We start from the raw sequence: 19,710 nt of genomic DNA, 5'->3' as shown, positions 1-19,710 counted from the left end.
ATCAAGACATCTCTCAGAAAAGTGCAGTTCACTTGTGATGTTGCCAAAGCAATCCTGCAACAATAAAGCCCGGCTTATTATTTTTTCCATCCATACAATGACAATATACAGAAAAACAAAATGGCGTGCTATAGAAAACAATCACAAAATGGTTATTATACGTACAATTTTATGTCCAGTGTTGGAAAGTCCGCGGCTAAGACACTATGGACAATCGAATTAACACCAGCCCTGTCAGATATCAGACTTACCACGAGGGGGCGTTCTCCGCAAGCTAACAAACGGGATGTTGAACTGCTTCGCCATGTAGTTTTCCGGCGCTTTGTTGTGCAAAATGTTGTATCCCCGAAATAATACGATTCCTGCGTCGTCGCGGGAGCGCTAAAGGAAGGGAAGCATACCCCCCCATACACACACACACAAAAAACAACAATATGTTTAGATCACCGAAACGATTTGACAAAGTATTATAGCGCTGCAAGCAGGCGTGTTGGAGTTGGGAAAGTGCTTGTGCTTTCCGGTGTGCTGCTTTATTTGTAAAACCACGCTGATAATCTAAAAATAGTAAACAATCGACGCCGCGTGAAGTGGAAGCGCTGTACGTAGCGAGGGCCGGTCGCGTTCCCGCGATACCGCGGCTGTCCGCGACAGTGCACGTTATTTGGGGGGGGGATACAAATTATGGCAGCGCAACTCTCGCCGCAACATTGGGGTCAAAATGTTCTCTTTATTTTCATCACAGTTAACGGTTTGCAATGAACTAAATACCCCCGTAGAGGACACATGTGTGTTGCATATGGAGGAGGGGGAGGGGGAGGAGGGGGGGTCCACCTACATATGACACGCGACGTACACAACACGCCCTTCAGTGACCCGAATAACACGTGTTCAGAGCGGGTGACCTTTGAAACGCACCTGATAGGCGCGTCGATGCGTCCGATGCGCCGGGTGGAAGGAGAGACGCCGCTCACGGGTTCTGCGGGAACAGACGACCACGTCTCCTCCGCAGCGGCGGGGACAAGGCCACTGGGCTCTAACATGGTTTCTTTTTGCCACTGAGAGGATCGAGAAGATATAGTTTTGGGTTTTTTCTCCCCCCCCCCCTTCAACTCGGCCCGACTTTTAATTATCGTCAAAGATGAAGCCGCCGATTGAAGTAAGCGTTTTCCTGCTTTCTCTCACGGCCCCCGGAGTCCTCTACGCCATGAACAACGTCCCGGCCCTTCAGGAGTAAGTTGTCTCGCTTTTACGGCATGTGGTAAATGGTTTGCTGCTGAGGTCCCAATACTGCAGACGGGTTGGTTAGCAGGCCCGAAGCAGTGGGATGGTCCTCCGTTAACCTGGCAACTAAACCAACACGGAGAAAGACAGGAGGAGAGTGGCACCAAAAGTGGGGCCCTTTAATAACCAGAAAATTGAGTGAAAACCAATTTTCATGTCAAAATGGACGAGGTGGGAGGTTGTAGAGATTGTCCCAACTTCCTAACTGACTTCACACTCCACTTCTCTTCTCTTGTCCATTGAAGGTTGTGGTGTGGTCTGAAATGACTAGGCTTTTCTAACGTGTCCTCTCTGTAGACCTGCATATGTGTATCAAGTCATGTGTTGGATTTTTTTATATATTCTCTTATTGTACTTCTTAGGCCTCTGCCTATTCTGGGAATGGGGATGGTGGTCTTGGGGTCTGTACTTCTCCTGCTTCTTCTCACTGTGAGGCACAAGAAGAGCGTCGACCCCTTGTTCTATGGTAGGAACTGACACCCACCCTCAGCTTGAGCGTGTTAACAGTCATCCTGGTGATGAAGATGCCATATAAGAGAAAAGATCAAGTTGAATTTGTTGAGTTGTCGTGTTTCTGTGTGCCCCCCCAGTGTTTGCAGAGTTCTCCTTCACCTGTGTGGTAGGTCTTACCAACGCTTTAGAGCAGGATGGGTTCATCTCAGGCTTCATGGCCTTCTACCTGAAGATGGTAAGTGGATGTTGCCCTTTCCTCAAATGAACCTGTCACTCTTCTGTCGTTCCATGTTTAGGTGAATAGGGTTGTAGTATTCGATATGGACCCGGTCTCGAGTCCGTATTTTGAAGGTCTTTGGTCTCATTTTGGACTTCACAGTACTTGAATTGGTCTCACAGTGCCGACTTGTGATAGTTTTTCAAGACCGGTTAAGTACAAGACTTTAATTTACTTTTTTATTTTAATGACTATCAAACTTCTGAGGTCAATAAAGTGCAGTCTAATCTAAGTTGTTCCTTTTTTTTATTGATTTATGTCTCTGAAACATTGGAAAATTTGGATCTGAAACATTCCTTTCCATGGCGGAGTAAAAGAAAATCCTAAAATATTACTGTGTAGGGAAATTTTGATGTTACTATGGTGGTATAATACAGCGGACTCGACTCAGACTCGCCTCGTGGACTTGGTCTCTGACCTTGACCTCACGGCGATAAGTGACCCTTAAGAGCAGCTCCTGCCATGTGACCTTTGGATTAGCCAAACGTTTGTTTCAGAGATTCATCTAAACGTTAAGCTTGGTTGTACAATGCTGTCTTTTTCAGGGTGAGCCTCATCTGAGCACTGCCTACGCTGTGATGATGGGGTACTGGGAAGGCGTGGTTCACTTTGGCCTCTTCCTCACTATGATCCACCGCATGTTCAACAGGTATACTATGGTTCCACTATTTTCTATGCAAGCCAAGTACTGTCTTTTCATTTCCAGCTGTTGTTGTCCCAGTCAGGCTGCTAATGGGACATTTTTATTTTCTGTTTGTAGGAAACCATATCGTAGTCTGGGTCTGCTGTGGGCAGGGTCCTCCATCGCCCATCAGCTCGTTTTCATCCCCGGGGTGGTTGTCGGTGAGGGCTGCATATAAGAACCTACGTGGTATTTTACAGGATCATCAGTGCTACGTTAGATTTGTGGCCATAAATATACCCTCTCATTTCTCCAGGTAAATATGGATCGAACATTCGCCCCGCTTTTTGGAGGAACACGCCTTTCCTTTTGGTGCCTTTCTGGGCAGCCTCCCAGCTCTTCAGCAGGCCCAGGGAAATGCCCATCATTACAGCAGACAAGGTGAAAGGCACCAATGAAAATATAGGAAAAAAAGAGAATGGGGGGAGGGTAGAGAATGTAAGAGAATAATACAGAATAGCTTGATTGAGTTTTTGCTTGTATGTTAAAATGGGAATTTGCTTTGTATGATCAAATGAATAAAACACCAATACTGGCTTATGTCTATGCTAATAGAAAGTATATATATGTGTTGACCAGATTGCCGCAGAGCAAAGGAAAGGTTTACTGGCGAGGCCCATCGACCTGCTCCTGTCCCTCGCTTTGGTGGGGACCATGGCCTTCTCTGTTTTCAGAGGCTTCGTGAGTAATAACACATGGAAGTCTTCGTATCAGTGCAGTGTGACCACATCCGAATGAATTTAACAATACCTTACATGATGACTTGACACCAACACTTGGTCCCTTCATTCTCCTGCTATACCTCCTTCCATCTAAGGTGATGCTGGACTGTCCTCTAGATACCTGCTTTACCTACATTTACCAGTATGAGCCCTATCTCAAAGACCCTGTCGGCTTTCCCAGAGTGATGGTGACTAAATACTAAATATGAGCTCACACACAACACACACAGATGGACATAAATGGAACCCAATGGCCATTTGAAAAATATAATCTATCAATAATAACCAACCTCCCAATGTGTTGCTGTAGATGCTGGTGTATTTGTTCTACGCTCTGCCACTGCTGGTTGTCCTCATCTATGGTCTGAGGACACCGGGATGCAGCTGGATGCTGGACTGGACCATCTTCTTCGCTGGGGCCATGGCTCAGGTAGCAATAGTAACACTTATAATTATCCGTTTTAAATAAAGAACAGCAGAGTACATCAAATCTCACTTTTATAATTGAAGAGGAAAGTTCTGAGGCCTCACTTCCTTTCTTCTTTTAAGGACTACCTTGATCCTTAAATGGTGTCTGGTGAATTGACGCCAGGGCCGGATCTAGGCATAGGCAAACTAGGCAGCTGCCTAGGGTCTAATTGCCACAGGGGGGCCCAGACAGACAGATAAAAACATCAACTTTTGGTCTAAATTAAAAATATTTTAAACTATAAATAGATAATAATATATACCTAACTAATTAACCATGTGGCAGTTAAAAGTAATATTGTTTGTTTACAAAGTATCAAAATGTGCTTGTTTTGGGGGTGGGGTGGGGCTCAAGAAAAATGCTCTGCCTAGTGTAGTTTATCCATTTAATCCGGCCCTGATTGACGCCAGCTTTTGCTATCGTGCTCTGACGTAACACCGTCATTGGTGTGTACTGCTGAGCCTTTATCTACCTGGCCGTGACATTTTTACACCCTCGTTAAGATAATTTGCCCGTTTTTGTGCCGTTATTACTCTACTTTGTACTTTGATTTTCCTCTTCTCTGCCTCTTAATGATCTAAGGCACACCTACACTTAACACCCCCGACTCGACACGCACTCTCGGCCATGACGTGCCGGTCGATAAATGCGAGCGTTGTTTGCTGTTTTCAAACTCTTGTAAGTCGCTTTGAAAAACGGCGTCTGCCAAATGAGTGAATGGGGTTTCTTCCTATTTTTTCTCCCTGTTAAAGGGGTTTTTTAGGGAGTTGTTCCTTATCTGATGAGAGGGTCTAAGGACAGGATGTTGTGTTGCTGTTGAGCCCACTGAGGCGAATTTGTAATTTGTGATATTGGGCTGTACAAATAAATGATTTTGATTTGATTGATTTGAATGCAGATGTGCTTAACTGACTCCACTGTCTCCACTCCAGACTCAGTGGTGCCACATTGGAGCGTCTCTGCACTCCCGGACCCCTTTCACGTACCGGGTCCCGACAGACACCTGGTTGCTGGTCACCACCCTGAACGCCCTGTACATGGCCGTTCCCGCTCTGCTGGCCCTGAGGTGCCACATTAACCCTGCTTATTTCATGAAGACTGTTGCTAAGGGCCCGACCAACGACGAGAAGAAGAAGAACTAGTCCGGGTGCCGGCTAGGGATTTCCTCTGGGTTATCGGTTGCTGTGATAAGGTTGAGGTTTGGAACAAAAACTGTGTTAAAGCAGCATACACATCAAGCGAAACCAAAAGGACATTTACTTTAAGTCTTTCTTAACGGGGAACGCCACTCAAGAGGCAGCTTCAAACTCGCTTTCACCACACTCGGCACTCCCTGCGTGGACTACTGGACCTTGATAAAGGCTGTTTGTGGAGGTGAGGACTGAGCGCCCACCAGCAAACCTGTCAGGTGAATCACACAGACACCGAGTCACCATCTCTTCCTAGACGTACGGGTCGTCCTCACACAGTTATTATGGTTACTGAACTCTGTCTACGAGTACAATACCCAGCAGCCCAGAAGTCTCTGCTTCACCCACAACTTTAAAAAACAATTTTTTTAGCCACAGGATCAATGAAAGTTCTTCGTATTGGGTCGACAAGTTTCACTTTGCTGAATATCTTGGCGTTATAAGTTATTCAAACTAACCTCGAGCATATGTTGAGTGTTTGTAAAGCTGAATGCATTTCAGAGAGGGTGGTTGTTGGTTCCCCAAACACAATGGGGGGGGGGGGGGGGGGCGCTTAAGATCAACGGGAATGCCACAAATGCTTTACGTCGTAATAACTTTTTTGGTTGTACTACATGTTGAAATTTGTTCTGACCCACATGTATGCTGTGACTTTATGCGACACTGAATAGAAATAACGGCGTTTTTATGAAAATAAATATTGTATGAATCAGTTGACGTCTGGGTTTGTGGTGGGGTTGCTTAGTAGCTTCTTCTTTGTAATGTGAATGAATAAATAATTTACACCCAACCCTTTCCTCCCTCTTCCATTGACTGTACTCATGGACTGAACTTAAACAGCGAGCTCCCCGTTTTTTGTTGTTTTACCCTGAAAAAAACTCCGTCAGCTGATTTAAAACTGAATTGATTTTGGCCCTCCAGATGTCAACACAGTAGTCGCCTGCTGGTGATGTCACCTTGCCCTCTGTACACTGGCCTAGTAAACTGTGTACTTCCTGGCTCTGTAATCTGATAAGAGGTGAACCCTGGATGAGAAGTGAGCTGTCGCATCAGGAACCGGCACATCAATGATCCTGAGATCACGCGGGTCTTTGGATGATTTCTGTCAAGAAGGAGGATTCATTTTTCATGAAGACATGGTGCACCGGACTTGTAAATGGGAGTTCTACAAGTCCAAAAACCAAAATGGTGCCCCCCCCCCATCTCAAATTCACAACAACTGGAAATGCTGCCGTTCAACTTGTTTTTCTCCACTTTATTAAGAACGCAACACAACAGCAGGACAAAAAGTCATAGGAACACCAAAAAAAGTGGAAAGGCTAATCGGCTATGAAAGGGCCCAAGGGCAACAACTGTGGCATCTTACCCATCATGAATACAGCCGTGTGACGCTCGGAAGTATTCAGATACAGCCAAGGACCTTATCCGGGGGGGGGGGGGGGAGTGCGGCGTGGTCCCTGTGAGCACTATCTGGGTCAGTGAAGCCTACTCGTTAGCTGAGGAGGAACAATCTGATTGGCCAAAGTTCAGCTATTAGTCAAGGATTAGCCAATAACAGACAGCACAATATTTACAGAACAGATTAGAGGCAATCAAAGGATTAATTTTGTTACTGTGACTGGAGGGACTGTGCACCAAAATACAAAAAACACACCGGCTCTCTGAGGAATACGGGAGAAAAGGAATTTCGAAGCAAAGTGGCTAGCAAATAGTTGATAATAAATAGTAACATTACACAAAAACATGGCAAATATTAGAAAAAGGCATATGTATAATAAAACAGACCAGCTATTTAGGTGTTCTATGCAAAAAGTAAGTGACAGTACACGTACAAAAAAAGTTGCGGGGTCATTCGGGACTGATCGCTATAATCGTATCGATTACATCTGTGCTTTGTAGAACAGAAACCTAACCTAACTTTCAATGTAGCACAAGCAAACTTTTAAAAACGGTAACTCAAGTAATTTTCTCGTTTACATGCACACGCTCACACACGCAAACACGCAGGTGTCAGCATCTCGGATGGATGGGGTTATTCACAGACGAGATGAGGATCTTACTGGAATATAACAAACCATGTTACTGAGACAAAATAGTTAGTGTTCAGATGGACCCGGGGGAGAACTAGGCAAGGGTGACCAAAGCCCCAAAACGCTAGAACCCAACTCAAGGGTTACGGAGATATGTGTTAGAGTGTTAAAACCATATTACACAGAATAAGAATAAACCTAAAGTGATACAGGTGAAAAGTTGAAAGAACTATTGTCTTTTTTTTAAATGAGCTGTAACTGGCACCCTGGCATGTGTTATTTGGTTCAGTAGTGACTGTGTGTGTCGTCTCTGGCCCTGTGCCCCTCTCCTCCGTGTCGCCGATGGTTGCGGCGGTCTCTGTGCTGATGGTGGTGGCGTCTGTATCGGTGGGATCGTCGGGCTGTGAGGAAAGCAACATAACAACAATGGCTTCATATGGATTCATGTTATACATGTCAGCTATCAATCTGTCTATCTCCATATATTTCTATCTGTCTATCTCTATATACACTTATCTGTCTATCTCTATAGACATCTATCTGTCTATCTCTATATACACCTATCTGTCTATCTCTATCTATCTGTCTATCTTTATAGACATTACCATATAGTTCAGCTTTAACAAACACCTATCTCTAGATATCTATTTGTCTCTAGAAATGTCTATTGAAATATCTATAGACAGCTATCTCTTTCCACAGACAGACAGAGACAGAGCTAAATAGATAAATAGATAGATAGCTAGATAGATAGATAGATAGATAGATAGATGTACAGTAGGAATGTATAATGTACATCTATCTGCAATCTATCATCTTTTATCTTTGTGTCTCTAGACATCTATCTCTACAGACAGACAGACAGACCATAGGGGTATATAAAGTACATAGAACAGCTATGCTATGCATTGAACACAGACGTTTCTAGCTGATTTTAGGAGACAATGTGCTGTTGGCTGGCCACTTACATTTTGTGCAGATGATCTTGGGACGCTCCCAACTTCCATCGGCCCTGCAGCGTGCTGTAGGGATGTGGCGCTGGTAGAAGCCGTCAGAGCACTGGTAGCGTACCACCGCATGGATATCATAATGGGACTTTCGCCGGCCAACCAAGTGGGCATTCTCCACTGCGGGCGGGGTCCCACACAACACTGCCAAAGGAGATGAGGCTTTGTTAATGTGTGTGCTGTGTTAGGGTTATACAGAGTAATTAATCTAAACATTTTTTCCCCACAGATTCTCCAAATATTAGCATCAGAAGTTTACATGACACAAAAGAAAAACACCCTGTGCGCTTTTCAGATCATGTAGCGGTTATTGCATTCATTAAAGTTTCTCAACAGGAGTCCTTGAGGGAACTCCAGGAGTTCTGAACATGCAGAGCAATGCTTTATTTTAGACTATAATTTAATTATCTACAAATGTTGCCAGTTTAGAAAATGGCTGACTATTCTTATAGTCACATCCAATTCTTACCCAATTTCCCCTCGGGGATGAATAAAGTATTTCTGATTATCAGAATCTGAATCAGAATACTTTATTCATCCCCGAGGGGAAATTGGGTTCTATTACAGACACTCACGCTCTAATAACTATAAACTAACAAGATACAAGATAAGAAAATAGAAACAAATAGAAACAAGAAAAACAGAAACAAATGGAAATAAAAGACGAAATAAGAACAAAATATAACAACCATGGTGCACATAACACCCAATCTATATACTGCACTACCGCAGCATACAACAAGCAGCACAAACAAAACCGGACAGGGCCAGTCCAATGACCATGAACTCCCGAGTGTCTGACAGTCTGAGTCTGAGGGAAGAGTTGTAAAGTTTGATGGCCACAGGCAGGAATGACCCCCTGTGGCGCTCTGTGGTGCTTTTCGGCAGAATGAGTCTATTACTAAAAGTACTCCTGTGCCCAACCAGCACGTCATGGAGTGGGTGGGAGACATTGTCCATGATGGCACATAATTTCAACAGGGTCCTCCTCTCAGAAACTGCCGCCAGAGAATCCAGCTCCACCCCCACAACGTCACCGGCCTTGCGGATCAGTTTATTGAGCCTGTTTGCATCTGCTACCTTCAACCTGCTGCCGCAACACATACAGCAAACATGAGAGCACTGGCCATCACAGACTCACACCACATCCTGAGGATTATCATAGGTCAGGGGTGCCCAACTCCAAGCCTCGAGGGCCGCAGTGTCTGCAGGTATTTGTTCCAACCATGCACTACACCACCTGATTTAACTAATTAGCTCACCTCTTGGACCAAGGAGGGAAAGGAATTGGTTAAATCAGGTGGTGTAGTGCATGGTTGCAAAAAATACCTGCAGACACTGCGGCCCTCGAGGCCTGGAGTTGGGCACCCCTGTCATAGGTATTAGTTTGTCTCCCCATGTACAGTTTAGACAGTAATGGAATTCCAACAAAATGTACAGCCAAAAAAAAAAGGAGTCCTAAATGGAGGATATCTGGAACAAAATATGACATGATTAAATTCTGTCACTGGTTGTACTATCCATCAGTGTGCACACATTCCAGGCTCCAAAGTTCATGTTTCTGACCGCATGTGGTGATCCCTCTGGACATGGTAATCCAGTCAGGAGGTTTGAGGCAGGCTGTTCTTAGGGCACATTTTCTAGCCCCTCCCCCAGGTGGGGTGAGCAGAGTGGATCCTAAAGAGGGCTGCTCAGTCAGCTACCGAAGGGCTCTTTCTAAAGACCCAGAGGTCCACATCTATGACGAGACAGTCCCTCAGGAGGAGGCTGGGTCTAGAAACCCTTCCCAATGTTCTGTTATTTAGGACTTGCATGCCTTGCACAGATCAGAGCGGGTCAAGCCCCAAAACTGCTTTCTTTGATACTTCCAGCCCCATTCCCAAAGAGGCATGCAGGATCCATCTGAGCGATGAAAATGAGAATTGTGTGACATGAGCCATTTCTTCTCCAAGTTCACACGAGAACAAGATGCAGGAAGCTCTATCGTATTCTCCGGTGTGGCAGTGCAGCATGGCTCACAAGTGGGTCAGAAGGTTCCTGGTTCAATCCCCGGCTCCTCCAGAGAGCGTGCCGAAGTGTCCTTGAGCAAGACACTGAATCGCTCCTGATGAGCAGGTTGGTGCCTTGCATGGCAGCCCCCGCCATCAGTGTATGAATGAGTGTGTGAATGGGTGAATTTTGAGGCATACGTACATTGTAAAGTGCTTTCAGCGGTCGGTAGGCTAGAAAAGGTGCTATATAAAATGCAGTCCATTTACCGTATTGTCCACCCCTATTGTTCTATTCCCTGATCCCAAATTTAATTGAAATACAGTGAATAAAAAACAGTCACTTTCTTCCACTATTGCAGCTGTAACACTTTTAAAAAATACTGCCAGAAACTGCCGGCACACTGTCACAACTTATTTGAACAAGCGAAAAAAAAAAAAAGAGAGAGAAAACCTTCGATGGTGTTTTAAGCCCCCAACGTACTCTTCCAGGCAGCACTGCATGGAAGGCACTCCCCGCCCACTACAGTTTCAGCCAATCACAGCACTGGTTAAGGTTAGGGTTAGGGTTAGCGCCAGTGCTGTGATTGGCTGAAACTGTAGTGGGCGGGGAGTGCCTTCCATGCAGCGCTGCCTTGAAGAGTACGTTGGGGGCTTAAAACACCATCGAGCAGAGAAAACATCAACAGTTAATGATGTCTGGGCTCAGTGTTGCAGTTCTTTGTGATATCTCTAGATGGCAGCCTTGCAAATAAGTCCCAGTGGTGAGAAGTGCTGTAGCATCATGGCCAGTGAGAGGTAATGGGGCTGTGCAGTAGGTAGGGACCACAGCCAAACTACAGAGACAGGGGATTGTTGCCAGAAGAAGAAGAAAAAAAAAAGAAAGAAAAAAAACCCTAAACACTGCACTGATTTCTATTTTCAATGTCCACCTCCCTCTTCCAAATATCCCGATGTCTTAACTCAAACGTTAATTTAGTCCTCTTTCTACATTTCGGAGGGCGCGGTGGGTATGATGAATATTTGTGAAAATGGACCGCTGGAATTCAAGTTCACATTTACGAACAAGACAGGGACTGACAATAACCAACAGTTGGGCCACTTTCTTCACTTGGTTTGTCCTTTTTAATCTTTTTTTTTTTAAACCATCTGCCACTATGAGCCGTCAGGGGCAAAACTGCAATATATATATATATATATATATATATATATATATATATAACAAAAAAAAAACAGCTATTGAAATCTGCCTGGTGGATGATTGACTGACTTGGTGAGGGAATTCAGCGTTACTCTCGACGAAGACCATAGAGAGAAAGACTTACAGCAGATGCTGGGTGTTCAGCGAGTAAATGATGGCAAATAAACAAAATCTGGCTGCATAAAAAACAAGATTTCCCTTTTCATAAGACTCCTGTGGATCGTGTAGCTTTGCCACATGATGACATCAAGTGTGCAGCTGCACTCATCTATGTCAGGTAAAAACTACCTCTCAATAGGACTACACAAGACTGGATAGTTTATTACAATGAAGTACAGCACGAGGACACAGCGGCCACATTATTGTTGCCTCTTCCAGTTTTTCCATTGCACTGGAGTGGTCACAGGTACATAGCTTTACTTGTTATTGTGAAGTGACTGAATAACGGCAGGCGTATGGTGGAGTGTGCTGTTATTACCAGTGCCTTTCTTGCAGATGTAGGGCAGGTTGTAGTTGCAGGGCACATCGTTCCACTTGCCGTCCTCATGGGTAATGGTTACTACACAGTCTTCTCCACCCGCAAAGAAATTGTCGGGCTGACTCTCCCTCCAGTTTTCATACACCTGCCCGACAACAACAGATCCCAGCTGTTATGTTACATTTGTCACTGCTGTTGGACAAAATCTTTATTTTTTTTCAGGCTGTAAGACATACACTTTCCTTTTCAGATTAACCTCTATGTATTTTAAATTTTGAACAGGTTGAATGGGTGTTCTAGGCGTTAACCAGAACATAGAATAATGTAAAAATTAAAAAAAAAATTTTTTTTAAATCAAAGTTTGAATATCGAGCATCATGCAAACATTGTTTGAAGCATAACAACATGTTTGTTAGAAAAACAGATTTCTAATGAACAGGTGTAATTATGCAGCTGAGGAACATGAAGACAGTGGTGAGTCTAACCAGATCAATGCCATCAGTCCACTGGAAGTCTTCCTCTACTGTGCGGTCATTCAGACCTATCCAGGCGTTGTCATGACCCAGACCTGAAAAACAAACACCAACAGGGACATGATCTGGTAAGACTTATTTATTATCTAGCTGTGTTTGTAAAACCTCCACTACACACAGATATATACTGGCAAGTACTATGTGCATTGTGCATGCACAACCACACACATACACACAAATTCTCTCTCTCTCTCTCTCTCACACACACACACACACACACACACACACACACACACCATTGATGAATTCCTGTTCATTGACAGAGGTGACACTACTCAGGTGGGCGCTGTGCTCCCTGCAGTCTTTCTCTGCATCCTCCCAAGTGTGTCTGTGGCTGAAGTACCTGTGAGTACAAAATAAGTACAAAATAAGATTGATGGGTGAAAAAGATATATGAGAGAGAGAGAGAGAGAGAGAGAGAGAGAGAGAGAGAGAGAGAGAGAGAGAGAGAGAGAGAGAGAGAGAGAGAGAGAGAGAGAGAGAGAGAGAGAGAGTGAGAGAGAGACAGAGAGAGCGAGAGAGACAGAGAGGGATCGGATGTGGAAGGTGAAATCCACAGTAGTCCCCATGGGAATAGGAGCACTAGGGGCTGTGACCCCCAAACTGGGAGAGTGGCTCCATCAGATTCCAGGAACAACATCTGAGGTCTCTGTCCAGAAGAGAGCAGTCCTAGGTACAGCTAAGATACTGTACAGAACCCTCAAACTCCCAGGCCTCTGATACAGGACCGGAACTTGAGGAAGACACACAGCACCCGTAAAAAGGTGAGAGGGAGAGAGACACTATATGGACAAAAGTATTGGGACACACCTCTTAATCACTGAATTCAGGGGTTTCATTCAGACCCATTGCCACAGGTGTATAAAATCAAACAGCTAGCCATGCAGTCTGCATTTACAAACATTTGTGAAAGAACGGGTCGTTCTGAAGAGTTCAGTTAATTCAAGCTTGGTACTGTCATAGGATGCCACCTTTGCAATAGGTCAGTTCATGACATTTCCTCCCCTTCTAGATATTCCACAGTCAAATGTAAGTGGTATCATTGAAAAGTGGAAGCGTTTAGGAACAACAGCAACTCAGCCATGAAGTGGCAGACCACGTAAAGTCACACAGCAGGGTCAACGAGTGCTGAGGCGCATAGTACGTAAAAGTCACCAACGCTCTGTTGACTCAGTAACTGCAGAGTTCCAAACCTCCTCTGGTATTGACATCAGCACAGAAACGGTGCACCGGGAGCTTCATGGAATGGGTTTCCATGGCCGAGCAGCTGCATGCAAGCCTTACATCACCAAGCACAATGCCAAGCATCGGATGGAGTGGTGTAAAGCACGCTGCCACTAGACTCTGGAGCAGTGGAAACGTGTTCTGTGGAGTGACGAATCACACTTCTCTGTCTGGCAGTCTGATGGACGAGTCTGGGTTTGGCGGATGCCAGGAGAACGTTACCTGCCTGACTGCATTGTGCCAGCTGTAAAGTTTGGTGGAGGAGGGATAATGGTGTGGGGTTGTTGTTCAGGGGTTGGGCTCGGCCCCTTAGTTCCATTAAAGGGAAATCTTGATGCTTCAGCATACCAAGACATTTAGGACAATTCTATGCATCCAACTTTGTGGGAACAGTTTGGGGAGGGCCCTTTTCTGTTCCAGCATGACTGTGCCCCAGTGCACAAAGCAAGGTCCATTAAGACATGGTTGGGTGAGTTTGGTGTGGAAGAACTTGACTGGCCCGCACAGAGCCCTGACCTCAACCCCATCGAACACCTTTGGGATGAACTAGAACGGAGATTGCGAGCCAGGTCCTCTCATACAACATCAGTGCCTGACCTAACAAATGCTCTTCTGGATGAATGGGCAAAAATTCCCCCAGACACACTCCAAAATCTTGTGGAAAGCCTTCCCAGATGAGTGGAAGTTGTTATAACTGCAATGGGGGGACCAACTCCATATTAATGCCTATGGATTTAGAATGGGATGTCATAAAAGCTCCTGTAGGTGTAATGGCCAGATGTCCTAATACTTTTGTCCATAGTGTGTGTGTGTGTGTATATATATATATAGTATATATAATAAAGGACATATAAATGGTATGTCCTTCCCCAAGTAGCTTTATTGACAGCTGATGATCGCTTATGGCATGAAACAGGCTTGTCTCATAAAGAATTTACTTGACTCACTGGATTATTTTGCTCCTTATTTATTGATAATTTTCCCTACCGTAGAGTGTTTTTTTTAAACAAAGTTTTATATATAAAGCGTTTTTTCCCCGGAAACCATCAATGCTGTTGTTGATTTTACATATATAATATGCAATTTTGAATGGCCAGACTTGCAAAAAGCCAGTCCAAGGCAATTTGAAGCTCGAGAACGAAGTAATCCAGATAGACAAGACATCAGTGGTAACAGGCTCAGCAGTTGTATCTCCATTAATTTCCATCCTTTCCCCTGTACATCTTCCCTACCTGTAGCAGTGGCCATGGAACTTCCTCCAGCCGTGCTCGCAATCTTCAATGTCTACAACAATGGATGGAAGGGAGAAATGAAGAGGAATAATGGAAATTAGAAGAAATGCTGAGAACAATTTATTGAAAAAACAGAATGTGGTAGAGGACCAAGCTGAAGTGCATATAGTGGGATAAAGATGGGAGGCTGAGGGGGACGGACAGTATACCTACTTATTACACTTTTCATACCGAATTCTATCTCACCAGATGCATGACGATAAAAATGTAAGTCTTTGGCACCCTGAGAAACTAAAAACACAAGAACTCTAATTATGCGGGATTCTTTTCAGTGTGAAGCACATGTGGCCCTCTCCCTGCACTATTAGTATTCATTAGTAACTCCAAGAGCCGTGGATTCATTGAAATCTCCAAAGGTTGGATATTCATTAATCCTCATTACTATTTGTGCCCATTCACATGGGGAGGGGGGGGGATCAAGAGCCGGAGGTGGCTGGAGTTAGTGAGGTGAGAAATATGTGTGTGCCTGCCTGTGTGTGCGCGTTTATGTGGGTGCAGGGATGTGCATGTGTGCAGTCGTGCACAAAAAGAGGAAAAGAAAAATTAAACTTTATGCATGCATGAACTTGTGTGTGTGCGTGTGTGTGTTCCTGTGTGTATTTCATTGTGTGACTGTGTACTCATTCATGTGGTAATGCTGTGTTGCTTTGTTTTATATGTATGCAGGCGTTTCAGTCTACATGTCACCCCTGAGCCCTGTGGCAGACACAGATACATACACTGATGGCAAACGAGAGTTGCCACCTTGTGATATTTGGCTGCACGAGTCTGTTGCTGACAGATAACACAGATAACAGACATTGCACAATGATCGGGAGAATTTTTGTGCGTCGGGCCTATCCTTGCCGGTATCTGATGACAAAGAATCTCAATATTTTCACGACAGAAGCTGCGTTCACGTAGCTGAACATTTCATGATAACCAAACTAGAAGTAACCTGCTCTCATTTCCCTAAGCGCCACATGCATAGTAGTTCACCCGTTGTAACCCTCTGACCTTTCTCGCACACGTCTCCTCCATAGCTGGGCAGACAAAGGCAGACGAAGGAGTCGATCTTGTCGATGCAAGTGCCTCCATTTTCACACGGATCCGACTGGCAGTCATCTACGTCTGTGAAGAGACAGGGGAAACCATCACGTTGCCAAACTCATCACATATACGATGAAGAGCACGTGAGAGCAGTGAGAGCATTTCAAAAGGAAATACATGTCAGCGACTGCAAATCTCAGCCAAGAATAAACATAAAGGCCGTTGTTTGTCAGCCCTCGTTGTACATTTAAACAGTGAAACGTTTTGTCTGTTGGCTGTGCTAGACACCAACACTCTTCCTCTCAACAATAAAAGGACAATAATATAACTGGATGTAATGAGTGGCGAGGCACTAATCACTTTTGTTTCCTCTGTTTGTCCTCCTTCTCTCCCCGGGTGGCTACCACAAAAGCCTTTCAGGTCTTATTGTGTCTTTCGCTACGAAGGCGCTGCAGCTGGAGGTTGACAAGATTTATGTTGGATGCATTTCCCTTTTTCACTTGCTCGACTCTGTAACGTTTTTATTTTTCTCATTGCAGGTAAAAGATGTGTGGCGAATGCTTCACCTTGCTCCCTTCATACAAAGGATATTATAGAAGAGAAATCTGGTTTACAATGAGATGTTTCTGTGTGTATGTCCAACAATGTGTGCGACCTTGCATCAATCTGCATGTTGTTGTTGTAAGTGGATTGAGTGTAATCATAATCCTTTTGGACTGCTGGGTTTTATTCAGTACCAGTTTACGAAAGGATATCAAGGATATCTCTGAGATCCTTTTGTAAACTAAGAAATTCACAGAAAACTGCTTCGGTTACTTCCAAAATTACCTGTTGGTGCTGACTGCATTGTTTCAAATGATCTGATCAGTACTGAGTGATCAGTACTGATGAAAGTAAGTGACTTAAAGCTAAAAATTATCAGATAAAGCAAGACATCGTAGGCTTTGGCCTGCTGTTCAAGCCAGTATGGCATTTTTAGACCGCAACGTAAATTTTGCCATGTCTGGTCAACGCAGCAGGTTCCTCAAGAGCCATAATCTTTGCCTTATTTAGGTCAAGACAGGAAATGCACTTGACACATGATACCGGATTCAGTATTCATGGGTGAGCACCGAGAGGGTCTTCATACATTTAGGTAGTAAATAATGCACCCAAAAATGCACACTCGTCCATTTAGCCAATAGAGACAGAGGTTGGGTAGGCTGACCTATATTTTCCCTCAACTGGACTGACCTTTGAAAATAACTGCTAAAAAGACTGTTCCGGTATGTCGTCACCCTGGCTCTCCTCAGGGTTCGATTTCAATTAAGAGTGAGATAATATTAAGTTTTATCACAATAAAACATGTGATTTCTTATCATATATCAGTATTCAATATCCTGCGGCATTCACGATAATGATAATAATATTGAGATAATTTTATAGAATTATCATTGTTATCATAAAATGTTAATAACACTCGGGATATTCTTGGATATCTAGCGCACATCTGAAATGTTCCCTAAGGTGATTATCTCAACATGGTATGACCTCAAATTACCCTCCTGCCCTCAACTCCCAGACTCCTGTTCGACTTTCACCACAAAACTGTTTCTTTCTCCCAACCAAAAAAGCACTTAAGCGCTATATTCAATGAACATCGATGATAACCTTCTCCTCCATCATGCAAGAGGAGAAGCTGCTCTTAAGGGGGTTGATCAATACAATAGCAGCATGCCCAATGTCCACTGCTCTTTCTGTTGCTTCGGTCTGTCAATCTTTCAGTCTGATTGTCTTTCAGACCATATTCCTATCTGTCTCTATCTATCTCTTTCGATGCTGTTGTAATGCCAAGAGGGGACGACCTAGAAAATTTGTCAGTTTTGTAACCTAGATTGTACACATTCTGATGGGAAACCCCCCCCCCAAAAAAAAACAAACTCTGACCTTTCAATACCAAGGCGGACATCAAAATTGAGATGGAAAGATAGAAAGAAAAGGATTGAGAGAGAGAGAGAGAGAGAGAGAGAGAGAGAGAGAGAGAGAGAGAGAAAGAGAGAGAGAGAGAGAGAGAGAGAGAGAGAGAGAGAGAGAGAGAGAGAGAGAGAGAGAGAGAGAGAGAGAGAGAGAGAGAGAGTGAGTGAGTGAGTGAGCGAGAGCACAAGAGAGAGAAATAAAGACAAAGACGGAAGTGGGAGAGAAATTGTTCCATGCAGACTATTCCCAACGGGAAAGACTGTTAATGCTCGACATCATGGGTTAATTTGGTTTGGCAAGGCTGTCTGTCTGTCCTGAACTCGTCCCTCCCGTATCAACATCATATCTATGAGGGGAAACTACGGGCACAGTCAGACAGAATCAGGCAACGTGTGAAAAAGGCAAGTCCTCCCATTCATTCAGAACGACATCAGTGCGTTTAGGCTGCGGCAGTGTGTGCCGTAGGGGGCTCCGCAAGAAAATGCAGCGGCATCCGGCAAAAAAGTTGAACCGGATTAAACTTTTGCCGGAATGCAACCCTACATCACGCTGCAGTGTCCAATCACGTAGGCCGGTGATCAAACCGACAATGGGCCGGCGATCACACCACAAATGGGCCATGTAATGACACGCCCACACCTCCACACAACGCTGCGACAAGGCGCCGCACTGCCTGATTCTGACCGCTATCAGTGCCTTCACTCAAACAGCCTTGAGCAGAAATGAATGCCTGCTAAGCTGATCAACGCCTCCGCCATCCGCTGTTGCATTAGCCAGCTAATTCATTTTGTAAAACAACCTAGGCCAGTGAAATCTATGGGGCTCTGACGAGGACAAGAGTTTGACCTTGAGGGACAACAATGTTGCTTGCTGTAACCGCCTAACCTAAATATCTAACCTTTGACCCTATCCTCCCTATAACCTCTGTGGGTTCAGCTTCATGGTGATGGAGAGCTTGGCCTTTGACCTGCCAACAGCCCAAACAAAAGCCTTGAGTTGACATGTGCACGCTGACATAATGGCCACTTTGTTAATGTGGGCCTGTACGGGTGTGTGTATGTGTGGTGTGCAATGTGAGCATGAGTGTGTGTGTGCATATTTATGTGCGTTTGTGTGTGTGTATGTTTATGTGCGTTTGTGTGTTTGTGTGTGTGTGTATGTGAGTGCATGCTGATTTATGTCTGTGCACAGGGAAGGACATTCCTGAGTGTGTAAGTGTGTGTGTGTGTGTGTGTGTGTGTGTGTGTGTGTGTGTGTGTGTGTGTGTGTGTGTGTTAAACCACACTCACCGATCTCACAGTTCTCCCCAGTGTATCCTTGTGGGCAGTAGCAGCTGTAGCCATTTCCCTGAGGAAGACACTTCCCTCCATGCAGACACGGGTTAGTCACGCAGGGTTCACCCTCCACTAATGAAGAGCGAGAGAAAGGGGTTAGAAATCGTGGATTCCAGTGTGGTGGTGTAGGGTTAATCTGGGGTACCATGCACAGTGTTGGGTTTTCTTCCTCTGACTGATTTCTTCTCGGGTGAAACGGCGAAACAAAATATAGGCGTCACAACATCTACAATCGAGAGGAAAAGCAGAGTATTAGAAACTCTTATTTCAGAGGTGGCTCTATAAAGTTTTAATAGCTTCGGTGCAAATTACCGTTGTGCTCCTGGCCTCCGAGAGAAGTGCTTGTGGTTTCGGGTGATGATGTATTAAGACTGAAAAAATCAGCCCAACATTATTTCAATTCTCGTCGAGGCCACAGCCAAAACAAAAACCCTTCCAAAACACGGATACCCATTCTGCACAACATCTCATTTCAAAAGGATCAGAAAACAGAGCGGCCCGACGTCACCATCCACGGTTGTCATGGTTACCATATGGAAAGCAAGCCCTGGCTCCCTCCGCAGA

At 44.6% G+C, this 19,710-nt stretch overlaps 2 protein-coding genes across 2 annotated transcripts in view; one reads left to right on the top strand and one right to left on the bottom strand.

Moving 5' to 3' along the window:
* Positions 1-940: 940 nt before the first annotated feature.
* Positions 941-5,858, top strand: tm6sf2a (transmembrane 6 superfamily member 2a). The gene is made up of 10 exons (XM_056293393.1): positions 941-1,230; positions 1,644-1,747; positions 1,872-1,969; positions 2,557-2,660; positions 2,772-2,854; positions 2,950-3,074; positions 3,273-3,374; positions 3,511-3,603; positions 3,726-3,845; positions 4,817-5,858. The coding sequence occupies exons 1-10, from the start codon at positions 1,139-1,141 to the stop codon at positions 5,024-5,026; spliced, it is 1,131 nt and encodes a 376-aa protein (XP_056149368.1). The 5' UTR covers positions 941-1,138; the 3' UTR covers positions 5,027-5,858.
* Positions 5,859-7,389: 1,531 nt separating this feature from the next.
* The window catches only part of LOC130124441 (neurocan core protein-like), a 43,763-nt gene continuing 31,442 nt past the window's right edge, over positions 7,390-19,710 (bottom strand). Inside the window, exons 13-20 of the mRNA XM_056293894.1 lie at positions 19,102-19,218; positions 15,824-15,937; positions 14,768-14,819; positions 12,548-12,654; positions 12,264-12,346; positions 11,779-11,923; positions 8,073-8,255; positions 7,390-7,505 (exon numbers count right to left, since the gene is read on the bottom strand). Of these exons, the coding sequence (XP_056149869.1) occupies positions 7,390-7,505; positions 8,073-8,255; positions 11,779-11,923; positions 12,264-12,346; positions 12,548-12,654; positions 14,768-14,819; positions 15,824-15,937; positions 19,102-19,218 (917 nt within the window). The remainder of the gene's footprint in view (positions 7,506-8,072; positions 8,256-11,778; positions 11,924-12,263; positions 12,347-12,547; positions 12,655-14,767; positions 14,820-15,823; positions 15,938-19,101; positions 19,219-19,710) is intronic.

Source organism: Lampris incognitus, chromosome 14, assembly GCF_029633865.1.
Source record: "Lampris incognitus isolate fLamInc1 chromosome 14, fLamInc1.hap2, whole genome shotgun sequence".
NCBI lineage: Eukaryota > Metazoa > Chordata > Actinopteri > Lampriformes > Lampridae > Lampris > Lampris incognitus.
The sequence above is the reverse complement of the archived record's forward strand: the minus strand, read 5'-3'. Positions and strand labels throughout refer to the sequence as shown.

Excerpts from the sequence above, each read along its gene's own strand:
- tm6sf2a (XM_056293393.1), top strand. The coding sequence starts at position 1,139 with ATGAAGCCGCCGATTGAAGTAAGCGTTTTCCTGCTTTCTCTCACGGCC. Across the intron at positions 1,748-1,871 it reads CGTCGACCCCTTGTTCTATG|TGTTTGCAGAGTTCTCCTTC; the intron begins GTAGGAACTGAC and ends GTGCCCCCCCAG. Across the intron at positions 3,604-3,725 it reads TCGGCTTTCCCAGAGTGATG|ATGCTGGTGTATTTGTTCTA; the intron begins GTGACTAAATAC and ends GTGTTGCTGTAG.